This window comes from Falco peregrinus, chromosome 6 (genome assembly GCF_023634155.1).
Source record: "Falco peregrinus isolate bFalPer1 chromosome 6, bFalPer1.pri, whole genome shotgun sequence".
Classification (NCBI taxonomy): Eukaryota; Metazoa; Chordata; class Aves; order Falconiformes; family Falconidae; genus Falco; species Falco peregrinus.
In genome coordinates, this window is record NC_073726.1 from 61470200 (window position 1) to 61486062 (window position 15863).

The 15863-nt window shown below is 37.8% G+C and overlaps 1 protein-coding gene across 2 annotated transcripts in view; it reads right to left on the reverse strand.

The window, feature by feature from the left end:
• Nucleotides 1-2479: 2479 nt before the first annotated feature.
• CRY1 (cryptochrome circadian regulator 1) overlaps nucleotides 2480-15863 on the reverse strand; it is a 38856-nt gene continuing 25472 nt past the window's right edge. The window contains exons 3-14 of one of the 2 annotated variants that reach the window (XM_027786639.2): nucleotides 14819-14961; nucleotides 13276-13460; nucleotides 11835-11923; nucleotides 11093-11233; nucleotides 10683-10994; nucleotides 9041-9192; nucleotides 8739-8941; nucleotides 7879-7980; nucleotides 6546-6635; nucleotides 5368-5439; nucleotides 5159-5266; nucleotides 2480-3142 (exon numbers count right to left, since the gene is read on the reverse strand). In XM_027786639.2, coding sequence (XP_027642440.1) covers nucleotides 5163-5266; nucleotides 5368-5439; nucleotides 6546-6635; nucleotides 7879-7980; nucleotides 8739-8941; nucleotides 9041-9192; nucleotides 10683-10994; nucleotides 11093-11233; nucleotides 11835-11923; nucleotides 13276-13460; nucleotides 14819-14961 — 1593 coding nt within the window. In that variant the 3' untranslated portion in view covers nucleotides 2480-3142; nucleotides 5159-5162. Of the gene's footprint in view, nucleotides 3143-5158; nucleotides 5267-5367; nucleotides 5440-6545; nucleotides 6639-7878; nucleotides 7981-8738; nucleotides 8942-9040; nucleotides 9193-10682; nucleotides 10995-11092; nucleotides 11234-11834; nucleotides 11924-13275; nucleotides 13461-14818; nucleotides 14962-15863 lie in introns of both variants that reach the window. The other variant, XM_005237343.3, reaches the window with a different exon arrangement.

Here is a 15863-nt window from a genome sequence, read left to right on the forward strand (position 1 = left end):
TGTAGGTAGACACAAGAGTTTTATTTAAAATAGACATCAAGAACCTGACAGGGTTCTGCTTCTTTACCTCCGAGCATCACTTGCAGTAGCCCAGCTACCTGTAAGCGCAGGGATGCAGTTCCGCGGGCGTTTGCAGCCAGCCCCTCCGCGGTGGAGGCCGGGCTTCACACCCCCGGGCAGCAGCCCCGGCGCCCCCCTTCCCTTCCCAGCCAGGTGGGGAAACAGCAAGCACTTGCCTTGCAGATGGCTGTTCCATGCCTCTGCCAACGGGCAGGATTTCTAGGTTGCAGGAAGGTCCACATAAATGTCACTTTAACAGAAACCAGTCAACTACGTCGCTAAACTCAGCATAAAGCTAATCTCTGATTTCTAGCTGACAGGTACTTCTCACTCCGTATTAGCCCAGCAGCCTTTCCACAGGGCCTACGCAGGTTTGCCCTCCATCTAACTCCTTTCATTCCCCTCCTTCCAAAAACCTCTGTGAGTTCCTTCAAAACACTCAGTTCTGAAAGCTTGAAGATGCTTGAAAGTAATTTTTTTTTCATCACAAATATCAGCTGCAGTTGTCCCTGCACGCTTCCAGAGTGCATTTTCCTGGGGTTTGGCTTCCAAAAAACCACCAATCTGCCAACACTCCTCTCCCCATTCCCTACCAGCTCAGGGAAGGGCCAGCCAGCCAGACCTCTCAGGAGCAGAGCTTTCTTGAGGAATACTTTAAGCCACATTTCTGGAGGTGAGGTCTAATAAGAAACAATATCCTGGCCCTTATCCATCCTGGGTTTGTAACACGTGTCCAGCTCCTCCCTGAAAATCACAAGGGGGTAGTGGGGGCCAGAGGAGAAAACCTACGCATGTCTCAATGGTTTTGGTCAATTTTTCTGTGCAGCCAAAGCCTCAGCCTTCTTTTATTTATTTTTGTGGTCACAGCAACTACTAGTGGGAGGGAAGAATATGAAGCAAAGGGCTTTTAGGAAGCTACTGCTACACAGAAGGCAACCTTCTCCCCTCTCCCCCACTAACCTGCTTACAGACCATTCCTTCCGCTGCAGTCCTGACACCAGAACTCATTCAAGCCACGACACAAGTGAAACAGCATCTCCACCACAGATTTTCCTTTCCTGATCTAAGGACTTGCCCAGACCAAGAAGAGGAATCCTCCTTTCAGCGTTTAAGGAGGCGGGAATTAACTTACCAGAGAAATCAACTCTGTGGGAAATTTCTTCCCTCACTTACTGAGCCTTCCAGATGGGCTGGGGGAAAGGTGAGATTTAATTGTATCTTCTTACCTTGATGAAGTTTCTTCATGGGAATTTCATAGCTTAATCACTCAGAAAAGCTAGGTGGAATGTTTCATTTGGATGGTATGATTTCTTCTTAATATGTCAGCAGAAAAAAAACCCAGTATGATTTTGTCTTGACAGCATAAAACACTTCCCAGGACAGTGTAGGCTATTCTTTTTTTGTTTGTTTTGCCTTTTTTTTTTTTCCAGACTACTTCAACGAACAGAAGAATTGTTTATTCTACTGATTATGTATATGTTCTTCGGAAATCTCTCTGTTCTACTTGGACTGATCTGTGGAAAATACTTAGCATCTGCTTCTCGATTCTCACTGTTGACTTTTTTTTTTCTTCAAGACCAGTCAATCTTAAAAATTCTCTGCCTCAAGACAGTAAGCACACCTGTATTTTCTTAGTAATACTTTTGATTTTGCTATTCTATCCGAGTCAGTATGCAGAGATATTTACTTTAACTATTATCATCTAAAATCTAGGAACAGGCAGAACCACATCAGTTTATCTTCCAGCAAGCGCCCTGTGGTGTATGTTGTCAACCCATACATCTGGTCCATGTGTTTAAAATTCAGAAGTGCCCTTTGACTGGAAGTCACCCACGTGATACTAAGAACAAGATAATTAACTACTCCCACATGAGCATAATTTGTGCACCCACTCAAGTGGGTAACTGACCTAGTTATATGTAAAATACAGTAATTCAGACCATTTCTTCAGAGACATCAATGGTCTGAGAAAACATTTAAATACAACTTCTCTAAACATTTGAGACAGTATTGACAGAGTAGACAGTAAATCTGATGTGTTTTTAGAAATCAACGTCCTCGAAGAGCAGCAAGTTAGCTACAGTGCAGAAAAGACTATCAAGGTGTGATGCAAATTGCAATTATAGCAAAAAAAACCCCAAACCCAAACAACCCCTAGATTTTGAAGAAATACTTAATAAATACATTGGTGAAAAACATTTAATGACAAGAATACATACCTGCATGCAATTTCAACAAAAAGACCCGAGTAACGTGGACAGTTTTGCTTCAGTATCGTGAAACTTCTAGTGAAAGGTAGTATGGTTCACTGTGCACTTCTAGATCAAGTCTAAAAATTACATTTTTCTTCTTTCTTCCTGAAATGGTTTTGGAAATATGTGCTAGAGTAAAAAAAGAGTACACAGAGGACAGACATACATATCTTTATATACAATTTTCTTTTATTAACAAGGTATGTCATTACTGAACAAGGCAACTGGGAGATACAGGACTGGACATAAACATGAAAATTTTACAACTCGACAAAAAATTGGCATGACCTATATACAGATGTGATTAACAAAGGTTACAACTCTACTGTATTTGATTAAACACAGTCCTAAGCACTTACATTCTGAAAATATGAAGTTCATCATACAGAGGTCAAGTTCTGGAATCTAAAAATAATAACAATTTAAAAGCTTCAAAACCTTCTATGTCCATCCATTTTACAGAACACTATAGCTTTGCCTACTACCATATACATGAAAGATTATCAAAAATATATTGATGGGTCTATCGCTAATCATGAATGTTTATATTTACATTAAGTTAGCAAATTCTTCACCAAATACTTTATATACAAAACTCAATTTGCGCTTTGTGAAAGAGTCATTAAAAAGTTAAAAACCATAGAAATGCCAGTTAGAAATAATGCATTCCAAAAATTGGACTTGTTTACAACTGAGAACAATTGAAAATAATTTATGAAAAAGTATGTCATTTTAGTACATGTACTCTCACAACACTTTAGTTCCAATACAGAATAGCAGAAATTTTGTCCTGTGTGTTCTTGGAGTGGTTATCTTCTCTTCTAATAATGCTGCAAGAAAAAAATAAAAAAATTATTCTTAGGCAGTTTGTCATGAGTCTTCGAAGAAGGCAGAAATAATTCAAGGGACCAATATTCTTTCCCCCCTTCTCTGTGCAGGAAGCTCTGTCCCCATTTGTACTGGCCCAAATACTCAGCATTCTTATTTCTTACTCCCTAGAGGCTAAAAGGGGAAGGAAAAAAAAAACAAACCAGGAAAAAAAAAAAAGGGGGGGGGGGGGGGCGGGGAAAAGAGAGAGAGAAACCCAACAGCCTCTGTACTTTAGTGCTATTCAGAAGGCGCACATCCTTTAGCCAGCAGTGGTTTTGGGTATGATCTTGGCTGCTTTTTATATTTGACTATAATGCTTTTGCAGCATGCTTTGGACACTCCTAACAAAATCAGTCTTCTCTGCCAAACTGGAAACCCCTCCAACCTGTCTCTCAATTGAAAAAGAGCTTAGACTGGAACCAGACGTTCGCTCTGCAGGCACTTCTTCTACACAGACACGAGCACCTAAGGAATTCTGCAATACAAAACACGGATGCTGAATGAATCTACACATGCTATGGATCAGACAGCTACTGAAACACGGACTCTCTCGGAATTGCGTTCCACTCAGGCCCATCCGAGTACCAGAAATCAATTTGAGAACACAGAAGCACAGTTTACAGTGCTTCCAATGTGTGCGAAAATAGCAGGTGGATCAATCACTAAGGTCTCAGCTCACTTCAAGTAACATTATGGAAACAATGCTGCGGTTCTTCACTGAACCAAATCAGTACAACACGATTGTTCATAATGCACCACAATAACTTTGTCAAACTGCTAATACCACATAACAAGCAAAATTAGATCTTGCTATCAAATCCAAATGAAGTGGACTGAATTTCCCATTTCATCTCTAGAGATGCTGAATGCATCTTCTATACTTGCTGTAGGGAACCCCTATCTTCCAATTCCACTGAAGTCTCTCCACATGCCATTATCTCATCTATACTGACCAACTCTTTTTGTAAAAGATAAAGATGGAATGACATCACCTTTAATCTATGCTGTCACACTCCTAGTTTTGAAGTCTTGTCCCCTCTTGCTTCAGACAGCCCTCCATTCCTTGGCTTTCCACTTAAGTAATTACTCTTTAACTTGTCTTTCAGGTCATCTTCCTTATTCCTCTCAAATTGAGCTCACTGAGGGAAGCGGTATAACATCTTTGGCCTTCTCTTTTTCTCTATCCTGTTCCTAAGTAACTCTATCCAAAACACAAAATCCAGTTATCTTCTCTATGTTGATGATTTCACGCATATCAAACTCCCCAATTTACTGCTTCTCTCCACACATTTTCACACTTGTTCACATGTACCTTTGCAGCAATGCCTCCTCCTCCAAACTCAAGTACTTTTCACCACAGCTTTCCTTGAGAAACTTGGCTATCTGAGCATCCCGCTTAGGTTACAGACCAATGACAAATGCTCAAGGCTTCAAATCTTCCTTGTCCCTACACCTCTACATGCAATAACTACATCAGCATTCCGCAGGCCTTCTACAGTCTCTCTCTAAAACATGTTCCGCTTAGTCCACTTGTATGTCTAGAACTCAAACCCAGCCCCTTTCAAGTGGTGTTAGTCTTCTGATTCAGGCCACCGTACAGTCACACAAACAGCACTGGGCACAACTTCAGGTGAGATGCAGGAGCAGAGAGTAACTGAAACTAAATAAGCAGCTCTGCTAACGTACATGACACCACAGTTTATCCCTCTCACTTTCATTAACACCTCAATCTGTGTCTGAATCTTTGGTCTGGTTCTATTTTTTATAACTGCTTCCTATCTCATACTTCACAAACTCTTTAGATCCAGGATTTTGTATTATCTGTTTGTATAGCACCTGGAACTGAAATATTTGCAGCACTAATTTAGGATCCTTTGCATCGCAGTGATATGAATGTTACTGTAGATTTGCAGACACAAAATCTGTACAGGAATTTACTCATTATGAGGGTAATTTTAAGGTGTCTCAGATCTTACCAGTTTAATTTGTGCTCTGTCGCTGGACTTTTGGTCCAACAATCTGAGTTTCTTCTTCTGGATTTGGGCGTTTCCCTGTACTAATGCCAGTACCAAGGGCTGTTCTTCCTGATAATTTAAATTTAAAACCAGTATTTACATTAAGACTCTATTGCACCTTTATATATTCAGGAAAAGTGTTTTTGTTTCTTTGTTGTTCTTTAAATTACCTGCTTGCAATAAGTGTGATTGCTGATTGTCTCCATGAGCATAGTGTAAGATACTACTTGCTTGACAGTAACCTGTTCAGATACAGTAGATATTTATTATAATAAATAAAATTTAGAACTGCAAGCAAGCATACAATGACAAAAAGGAGCCAATTGATTTATTTTCCATCATCAAGAAAAATCCTGCCAGAAACTACCCTAAATGCAGAAGAGTTATGCAAAAAAAAAAACCAAACCAAAAACCACCAACAAAAAAACTCACAACCCAAAAAACCTCATGGCAGTCTACAGCAGTTAAATATATATGCACAATACAATATTAAGTGCCTACATATTTATGCATTATATTTGCAACAAGCAGAATGTTTATATATCCAAACACTTTAATTCTAAGTTGTTGTAAATTTTAACATTTGTTCTGCCAAGTCTCATCTTTTTTATGATTTTGTTATAGCATAGCTAAGCTGTGAAAAAAAGTATATGCAAATAACTTAAAGATGCAAACTGAGTGCCCTGCATAAATAGCGTAAATTAGCAAAAGCAGTTGCAAGGTTTTTTATTCTGAACAGTTGTGGTGTTCTGGTTATATTCTGGATGCTTAAACAAAACAGACATGACAGTCATGATCAGTTAACACACAACCTCTGTTAAGATTGCAGAGAAACAGTTGTGCTAAATTTGATTGCAACTTTCATCCATCACAAACCACAGCTTAAGTTTCTGTATAGTTAAGGTAACAAAAATTTGCCTCCACAATATGAGAATATCCACATAAAAACTGTGGAAATTTATTATGTATGGGAAGAGTGGTAGTGAAATCAGGGAAAAGTAACATGCAAATTTTGCTCTCTAATACAAAGTCAACTACTTTCTTTCAGTATCTTTCATTTGAAGTAACCTAGGATAATTTTTATTTATTTTTAAGTCACACTTGCGATCCCTCCCACTCAAAACATACAAATATTGTTCTAAATGAGCATTTGAGAGATAAAAGTGACAAGACAAGCAAGTTCACTCTAAGAAATAACTTTTATGTTTCAAGAACAGAAACAAGGTCAGTTCAAGTTGTAGACAGCAGCTGTCACCAAAAATCTATCCATGTTATTTTGATGTTTTGTCTGGTTTTCCACAGTTGCAAGGATTTGGAGATCCTCTACAGACAGGCACTGCCATAATACCTTGCTGCTGAATTCCACTTGCTCCTGTATGAGTGTCTCCCAGGGCACATGGCTGAACAACTGTATGACCATCACCAGTTCCCAGCTGAGCTGCTGGAGAGGCAGGGGGAAAAAAAAAAAAACCAAGACAACAAACACTTAAACATAACAGAGGACACAATTCCAGTTCTGCAGTTTAAGATGTTGGGTCTCCCCCCTCCCCCCTCTTTGAGAGGCAGACTTTGATTATGGTGGGGTGTTTTTTTTTCCAAAACACCTCACAACAGGTCCAAAGCTCTAATATTTTTGTCTTTCCAAATTCACACTTGCAAACTCAGATGAATACATAGTAACCTCCTACAAAATGGATACATTTCTGATATAAAAAGCCTAAGTACATGCGTACATTTAAGCATACATGTATACCTTTTAAAAAGAGTGTACATAATGTTAGTTTTTTAAACTAAGCCCTTCCTGCTTTCTAAATCTCTGAACCTAAAAGGAAGAAAAGCTCAAGCACCCAGCTAGCTTTAAGGAGTCTAGACTTCAATTCTTTGAGAGGAACCATAGTGGCTGACAACAATCAGGTCCATTTTCCTCCACAAACTGCTTCCAACCTTGTCTAAAGCCTAAGGAGACCAGAATCCCAGTAGATATCCAGTTCTGCTGTATCTTTTTACAATGAGGAGTCCAAGGTACACAGAGTATTCAAGACGTTGCTGCACCGTGGGTTTAGACAATGTTAATAGTGTTCTTATTTATTTTTCTTAGTGACTAGTTAATGCTAGCCTTTGCATGTTACCATAAGGAAGTTTAATAGCCTAAAGCAATTTTCATCAAAACTATATGACAAATTCTATATTAAGTTCTTTCAGACACTGCCCACCGTGTTGTCATTGACATTATGGTAGAATTACATTCCAGTAAGCTATCTAATGCTAGCATTAGAAAACTTCATAAATTAACAATTCTGACTTGAAAATTCACAAATCACTCCTTGCTACAAATATCATGATGCCTGTAGACTTCTACCAATAATAATAATAATAATAAATCATTCAAATGCTTTTTTTAAAAAATGAACTATTTGATGCATGTTAATAAGTAATTTTCAGGGAGAAAAAAAACAGGTTAAAAAAATCTTACATGTTTGGGATTAAAAAAATATTCGAAAGATGTCTATATACAAATTCTGCCAACCTTCATGAATAAATCTGAAAATGTTTGTGACTTGCACTGAAAACTGTCTTGTGAAAACAGTTCTTTTTTAGCACATAACACACCAAGGGCACTAGAAAAGAAGTTTGTGCGGTTCAGTACCAATAATTCCATGTACTGAAAGATTTTGACTGACCTCCTGTACCACCACAACCAGAAATGCTTTCTCCTGGTGAATAACCCATTAGGCCACCATTTCCATTTCCGTTTGGATTAGAAGGCACTGTTGCAAGAAGACCTAAGCAACAAAATAAAATATATAGCCATAATGAAAACCAGGAAAAATAAAAGATGAAGTGTATCATGCTTTTTTCCTCATGATAGCCAATTCTCCACCCTCACCTTGAGTGATTTACTTTTATAACAGGAGAACATCTCTCTATCTTGCCAAGTAATTTTAGTTCACAGTTACTTAACAGGCATTTTCTACACAACACACTGCATAACTTCTCCAATATTCATTATTTACACATATTCGTTACGCTGCATTAAGGTACAATGCATCCTGATTCAGTATCCAATATCTGAACACGGTGACTGCTTACACCTACCTAAGCAATACAAGCGCATGTGGTTTACCTCTAGGAGCAAAGGGTAGTCTTTCCTAACTAGGAAGAAAGCTACCAGAAGCTGCATTGCTCTTTGAGTAACAGCATTTGCAAATGCAAATACAGTATGGTTGAACCACATTAATTTTCTAACCACTGGTATTAAAACTTAACTTTACAAAAGCATCAGAAGACCCAGTTTAATAGAACAACTTCCAAAAATGCACAGAAAAAAGAAAAGTCCAGGTAAGATTTAGAAAGAGGCACTCCACTCAAATTCTTTCTTCCTTTTCTTGGGTGTATCTAATATTCCCTTTTATTTGCATGCACAACCCTAGTCACAACACTGAGCTCACATCTGGTTACCATTGCTATAAGACAGAATTATTAGTTTCTAGAAGGTGAGAAAAGTTTTCAAACAAATAAAGCCAATAGCCTATAACCATACCCAGTCCTCTGTATCGTGAAAGCTGCTGGTAGATTTGTTTCATCCTCTCAATATTCAGACGGCTTGCCTCTGCATGATTTACCATTGGCTTGGGATAATTAACTCCTATAATACATTTTGCTGCCTTCTGGATGCTCTCTGGGGCATTCCAAGGATCATAGATATATTTTGCAGGGAAACCTCTAAGTACTGGCAAATAACGTCTTAAGAAAAAAAAAATTAAAAGGTCATTTTCAGTATAAAGCCACTTGACAGTTTAAGTGACATCCATGAATCGCTGCAGTTTCTGGCTTGTGAGTTACCTGATGTAATCCCCGTTTGGGTCAGTTCTCCTGCCAAAACCCACTGGACAGTAGCAGTGAAAAAACTGCTGAAAGAACGAACTACAGGACAGCCACATCCAGCTTCCAGCGTTCACACTCCAATCTGCGTCAAGTAACAGTTCTTCAAAGACCTTAAAGAAATTAAAGCAACAAATTAGTCTGAACATGGCACACCTTTGACACCCCGACATTTTTAGGAATTGTTCTGAGTTTCTGGTTTCATTAGAGGAAACCCAGCTTTTTAACGTAGCAACACTCCTTCTTACCTGGCAACATTCACAGAATGCTCAGTATGCAACTGCAAATACTTACCTGAACGCCAAACTCAAGAACAAGAGTGTGATAGCTGTTTGGCTTTTATCCTGTAAAAAACCTTGTAGACATCTCTGAAAGCTACAACCAAAAAAAGTTCCAGATTCTTACATATGCACATCCTTTAAAAAAAGTAAATCCCTGAAGGATGGCTGGAGCTGGACTGATTTGAAAAAATAAGATTTATCTTAAAACACTTTAAAAAAATTTTCTAAACAGAAAGTAATTAATAACATAACAAGATCTTCAGATGACCATTAACTGTTAGCACACAACTGTTCCACTAGATGCTGCCATGTAATAAGACTTTGGAAATAACATCATTGCAGAAAGCCAGAATAACTTTTGCTACATGCAGATGCATGAATCAAACATCCTTCCACTGCACAAGGCCAGGCTCTCCATATTTCAAAAGTAAGAAAGTTGGCATTTATCTGTAATAAACAGCTTTGGTTTTTGGCTGAGTTATGTGCATCTTTGATGACTTTATCTATGAACAGCAAAAGGAAAATTCCTAAAGCAGCTTATGTTGTTGTGTAACCAAGACAGTTTGGGTTTTTTTTAACTGAAAGTGTTTGCTTACAACTGATTTGTTAAGAAATATGAAATTTCATAAGATCATATACATATATAAATATGCAGTCATGATCTGGTGGCAAGGAAATGCATTTTTAGATTTCAAAAATAAAAGACTTTTTAATTTATTATCATTGATGAATAAAAGATGTACTATCCTTCTAAAAACGTAAAACTGATTCAAAAGGCTGAGATTAAATTATTCCATTCTTCAGAAGACTGGCATTTGTAATTTGAACTTGAACTGCATAAAAATTAATTGCACCGAAACTTCAACCAAATCATTTTAACCATACTTGCACTTCTAACATTGGGTGAAGGGATAGAAATAGCTGAAAGAACATGCTCAGTTTTTAGTTTTCTCCCTTTAATTCCTGTGGTGCTTTCCCTTCACAGGGAAGCAGACATGAGATGTGAACAGAAGCTGTTCACACAGTACGACTGGCAAGAAATTTCAATTACAAGAGTAATCCATGTCTATCTGCCAAAATTTCGGAAGAAATCCCAAATTTAAAAGAATGCAGACCTATTCTGACTGCAAGAAACACTCTAATATTCCAATAAAAGAGGACATTCAACAGGCAAAACCAACATCACTGTTTATCAGAACCAATTTAACTTTGGTCACAGTTTAAGGTTTAAAATTCAGCTTCCACCACACAGTAAAAGTTCTAGAATGACTACTAGCAACTCCAATAGGCACTTCAAGCAATCCAACAGTAAGAAACAATACCTTCATTCCTTCTTCCCAGCTAATCCAGAGGTCACCTCGAGTCAAAAAGCATGCTACAGCATGCCGGGCTAAATGGTGAATCCAACCTTCTTGACGAAGCTGTGTCATAATCGCATCAATCCAAGGAAAACCTGTCCTGCCTTCTGCCCATTTGGCCAAAGCCTCAGGATTCTTATCCCAGGGAATTTGTACACAGATAGGATTCCCCTCCATTTTATCAAACCGTGGATTGTTAGTCGCCGCTGTGTAGAAAAATTCACGCCATAACAGCTGGCCATAGAGGGAGAGGGGAGGGGAGCTGTTCTTTTTTACCTGAAGATCGTCATTAAAAGAAAACATTTTATTAGGAGAAGTAGTAGGGAAAAGCCATGACGTCTAAGAACATGTAGCTGACTATGTAGAAACCATACCTTTTTGTACAGATCCGTTAACTTGAAATAAAAGAGACGACAGGACAAACAGCCAAAGCGGAGGTAGGGACTAAGCCCTGTAGGGCTCGCCAGAAGGGAATTTGCATTCATTCGTGGTCTTTCAAAGTTTGCTACCCAAGCCTTAAAAAAAAAAAAACCAAACAACAACAACACAACAACCTGAAAAACCCACAGCAATACCAGACTACAGGCTAGGTAGCAACTTGTAAATGTAAAGCAAGAAATCATGTCCATAACAGAACCCAGACACTGGACAGATGGTCACATTACGTACAATATCTAGGTGCTCCTTTTGAATCAGCAGAATCTCTAGAAGGTAATTCATCTCAAGGCAGAATGCATGAACTGTCTTCCATAACTACCTATCTTTCTTCTAAAAAGGAAAACCTAGACAACTAGCATTACATTAGCTTTAGAATTCCCCTTCAAAGTTATAAAAATTATGTTTCAAGCAAAAGTACCTCCAAAGAAAAAATAATTCATTTTTTAGTAGAAAACAGTATCACAGACTTTCTCTAAAATTTAAATTAAAGACATAATGCTATAAACTTTTAAAACTAAAACCCAAGTTGATTTATATCAGTATACCAAGGCATTAAGTTCAAGTTTGTGGTTTTGATATTTCTTTTTTTAAGCAACTTGTCCAATTCCTTTTATATCCGATTGCAAAGAGTAACTACGTTTCCCATGTGTGTCATACTTGCAATGATTTGAAACATACCTTTCGTTCTAAATGTCTTTCCAATCGTGTGAGAGCTTCTGTTTCCCCCCCTGGCCATACTGCAGAAGGCAGACCATCTGTGTCAAAACCTGAAAAACATTTAAATTGAAACAGGGAATTTTCTTGTTTGCTTATACTGTAGTGCATCAAAATTGTAGTATATTGATACTTGACTACATTTTATTGTATCTTGAGAATAGTGGTAAATTGGACACATGGCAAAGTACAAGTTTTAGAACAGCATGCAACCAAGTCATACCAAAGCACATTCAATACCTCTAGTTTGCAGTAAAATCCAACTTTTACATTTACATTGATTTATATTACAAGTTTTACATGCTGAATGGTCTTACTCAGTTTCCCTATTTCTGGGGTTTTTTTGCACCAAGTGACCTTTCTATCATTTTTCAATTCTCAGCTCTGCAATATGTGGGCTATCCCAAACTCAAAACTTTTCTTTTTTTTTAAGTTACTCCTAAGAAACAACAATTGCAATTGTAATTTACAGAATATCTAAAAACTTCTTCCATCAAAATAAAAGCACAAGAGCTAGCTTCAGAACATTCCTAGGTTTCATTGACCTTGACTTAAATAAACGACTGGGATTATTGTCCATTCGATCATAAACATGTACTTGAGCTGCAAAAGAAAGATGAAAAGAAAGTAACAAGATTTCTTCCCCGGGTCCCCCTGATTGTTCACCAAGTGCATGAGATACCCAGTGGTTAAACTATAGGTAGACATGTTAAGTGAGATCTTCTCTTCTCAAACCCTTGAAAAGAAAGGTCTGCCGTATGAGAGTTCAAATGGAGTACACAGAGCAGTCACAGCTCAGCCAAAAATCCATCCAGACCCTTGTGCTCGCAATTTGGAGGTCATACCACATGTGCTTGTATTTTGGGGCATGGGGGAACAGGAAAGAGGGGGGAGATTCACAGGACAACAGCTTGATACCATTTCTTAAAATTAAATTTACAGAAACGTAAGGTGCACAGCTCCCCAAGCTTCTCAAAGAATTATTAGCCTTACTAGTATCTTTTTTTGCATTGCAAGACAAGAGGGAATTTTTAATTACTTTGTAAAATGACAGACTAATGACCTGAAACACAAAGATACCAAATGTATTTAATACAAAATGAAGTATCAAAGACTATTGGTAGCTTACTGATTATTTGGTACCATGGGAAAATGGCTATGCTGTATTACAAAAAGCCAAACGGTACATAGTGTATGTAGTTTGATATAACTGAGCTTCCATTTAAAAGAAAACAACTAAAATATATTCATTATCCTTTCTTGCTCCTTTTGTGTGTCATAACTGGCATCAGTTTAACAATTAACCGTAAGTAAAACCTCTCTCATGGTTATTTTAAGTATTACGCTTTTAGTGGCAGATTACATCTTACTTGTTTCACAGTGTCAAAGCAATCTTAGAACATACCTAGCTCTTCAAGTGATGGGACACCATATTTCTCATCATGGTCATCAGAAACCGGAGTAGTACATTTTTCCATTACCTCTGGGGTTATAGTCTCTACTGGCATCTCCAGTGGTTCCATTCTACTAATTAGGGTCTGGAACCGCTTGTAAGTAAGAGGAGGCTGTCCTCCATTTAATTCTATTATTCTGGAACAAAACAAAACAAAAAAGAAAAAAAGTAGTATGTCAGTCAATAATACCTAACATTTATTTTTTAAAATAAAATATACACATAGAGAAATATCTTCTTACCTGCCACTAGCATGTTATAAAAAAATCACAGAAATACATGGCAACCCAGACCATTTGAACTTCAATTTTACCATCCTTTTTTTCCCCCACTAGGGAGATATATAAATTAACTGTTTATAACCAAGTCAACTATTCTTCATCCCTGGGGTGAGGAAAGTCACTCAAGAACAAGTAATGAACATGGACAGCTCAAGGCAAAGAAAAATACAGATCAGCAAAGCAGATGAGAGATCATAGCTACATAGAGATACACGCAAGTAACCTACAAGACTATGGTATTTGCATTATAAAAAAAGTATCTATTTTTCTGCTCTGGTATTGAGAACAGTAGTCAATATTACAACCATCTTAATACGGGGAAAATCAAGGTGTAGTTTATATACAATGACTGTTGTTAAACAGTTTCCATATTTTGCACTGTCACCTTAAATATATATAAAATTCTTGGAAAGGAAAACTTCACAGAAATAATTTACAAAGTGGTAGATGGAACCAACCATTCATTTAGTGGGGGAGTGCCTGGGCAGAGAGGGAAGAAAAAGAGTTCTAAGATAAAAAATGCATCAGGTTTCAAATTGGTTTCAAAACAGTAATTCCCTTTCCTCCCATATGTCTAGCTGCCTCTCATGCATTGGTTTGTAACAGAATAAAATTGGCATCTACCACAATAAGTCACTTAAGAGAAGCCAAGTAATACTTCTGAATAGTTTGTGAATTATGTTTCCATAATAGGGAGCTAATACTAATCCATTTAAATAGATCTTTGGAAATATAAACAAGACATTAAGTAAGGCAACACAGGGATAGCAAACAATTACTTACTGGATACATAACTGGTAGGAAACTGTTCTTGAAAAATAAAGGACTTCCTGCTTCCTTGTGTACCACAAGTAAAATAAGGATGAAAAAATCTAACAAAGCAACTAAGCAACAATAGATCTTATTTGGGAGAAGTTACAGGCACGTTTGAGTGAACTTCATTATAGTAAGACAGAAAATTAACATGACTATGATTTTCAAAAGAACACTGAATCAAAATTGTATTTCAGATACAGTTATGTATCATTTTCTTGAGTTAAGTTCTACTCAGTATGCAATAAAATTTGGAAGGATGGATAAAAGGGAAACATAAAATAGTCTTCTTAAACTTGAAGTGCTCTACAAAGAAAGTAGCACACAGTATCTAACCAAGTACTACATAAAATTAATACTTTTTTTTTTCCTTTTTAAAATTAGAGGTAATGGTAACTTACTTGTCTAGGTCATATAATGTATGGGAAATTCGAACAATGACCTCCACTCCAGCTTCACTAGCCAGCTTCTTAATTGCTGCATCTCTTTCCTTCCCAAATGGTTCAGAATCATATTCAATAGAAAGTTTTGCAATATTCCATTCCTGCAACAACAACAACAAAGTGGTCCTTCAGCTTGGCTGCTTGATGGAGGGGGAGGGAAAAGAGAACAGGAAGGATACAGACAAGATGGAACACCAGCTGTGACCTGCTGAAACTTGTCAAGAGATACACAACGGCCCAAAATACATCTAGGCACCCAGACTCACAAAAATAAAGCCCAACATTGTGGCATCTAATTAGGAATCCGGCATAAAAAAAGCCTCTATCTGACCCATTAGTGTGAGGGCATACAATAACAGGACAGCTTCTGTGCAAACTGAAAACTCAGCTCTAACTTCAGTATTCATATACCTTAAGAGACACAAAGGAAGGGAAAGACAACAGAAGCTGTCTTCTGGACATTGATCAGCAGGAGTAGTTTTGCTCTGTAGAAAAGCTTTTCATACATGCCTGTCAACTTTAAGAGCAGAACTGAAGTTTCGGGGAGGGGCAGGGGGCACAACAGAACAAAATACCCTCCCCACCACCCACTTTCATTCCCTTTTCCGAATCCTCACCCCTCACCCACCAGAAGAGACAATGTTCAAATTCTCAATTACAAAAAATCTCCCTCCTAAACAGAGGACACCTTGAAGTTTAATATCCTTCATGTCACAGATGCCGTTACCAAGGCCAACAGTAACAGGTGGGGGAAAAGAAGTGAAGAAAGGGATCAACTAATGGCTAAGGCTTCATAACAGTAGGAAATTGGAAAGGTGATGTATGCACCCAATGATCCTAGAAAGCCATCCTGCCAATCAAACTCTGGGAAATACCTTTCTAATCCCTCAGAATCTTAATCAGTTAATTTAAATACACCAGCCAGACTATTTCGGAGAACTGGATTTATACCAAAGAGACACACAGCGCTCTACACTGCTCACCTAAGGTGCCCATTTCACTT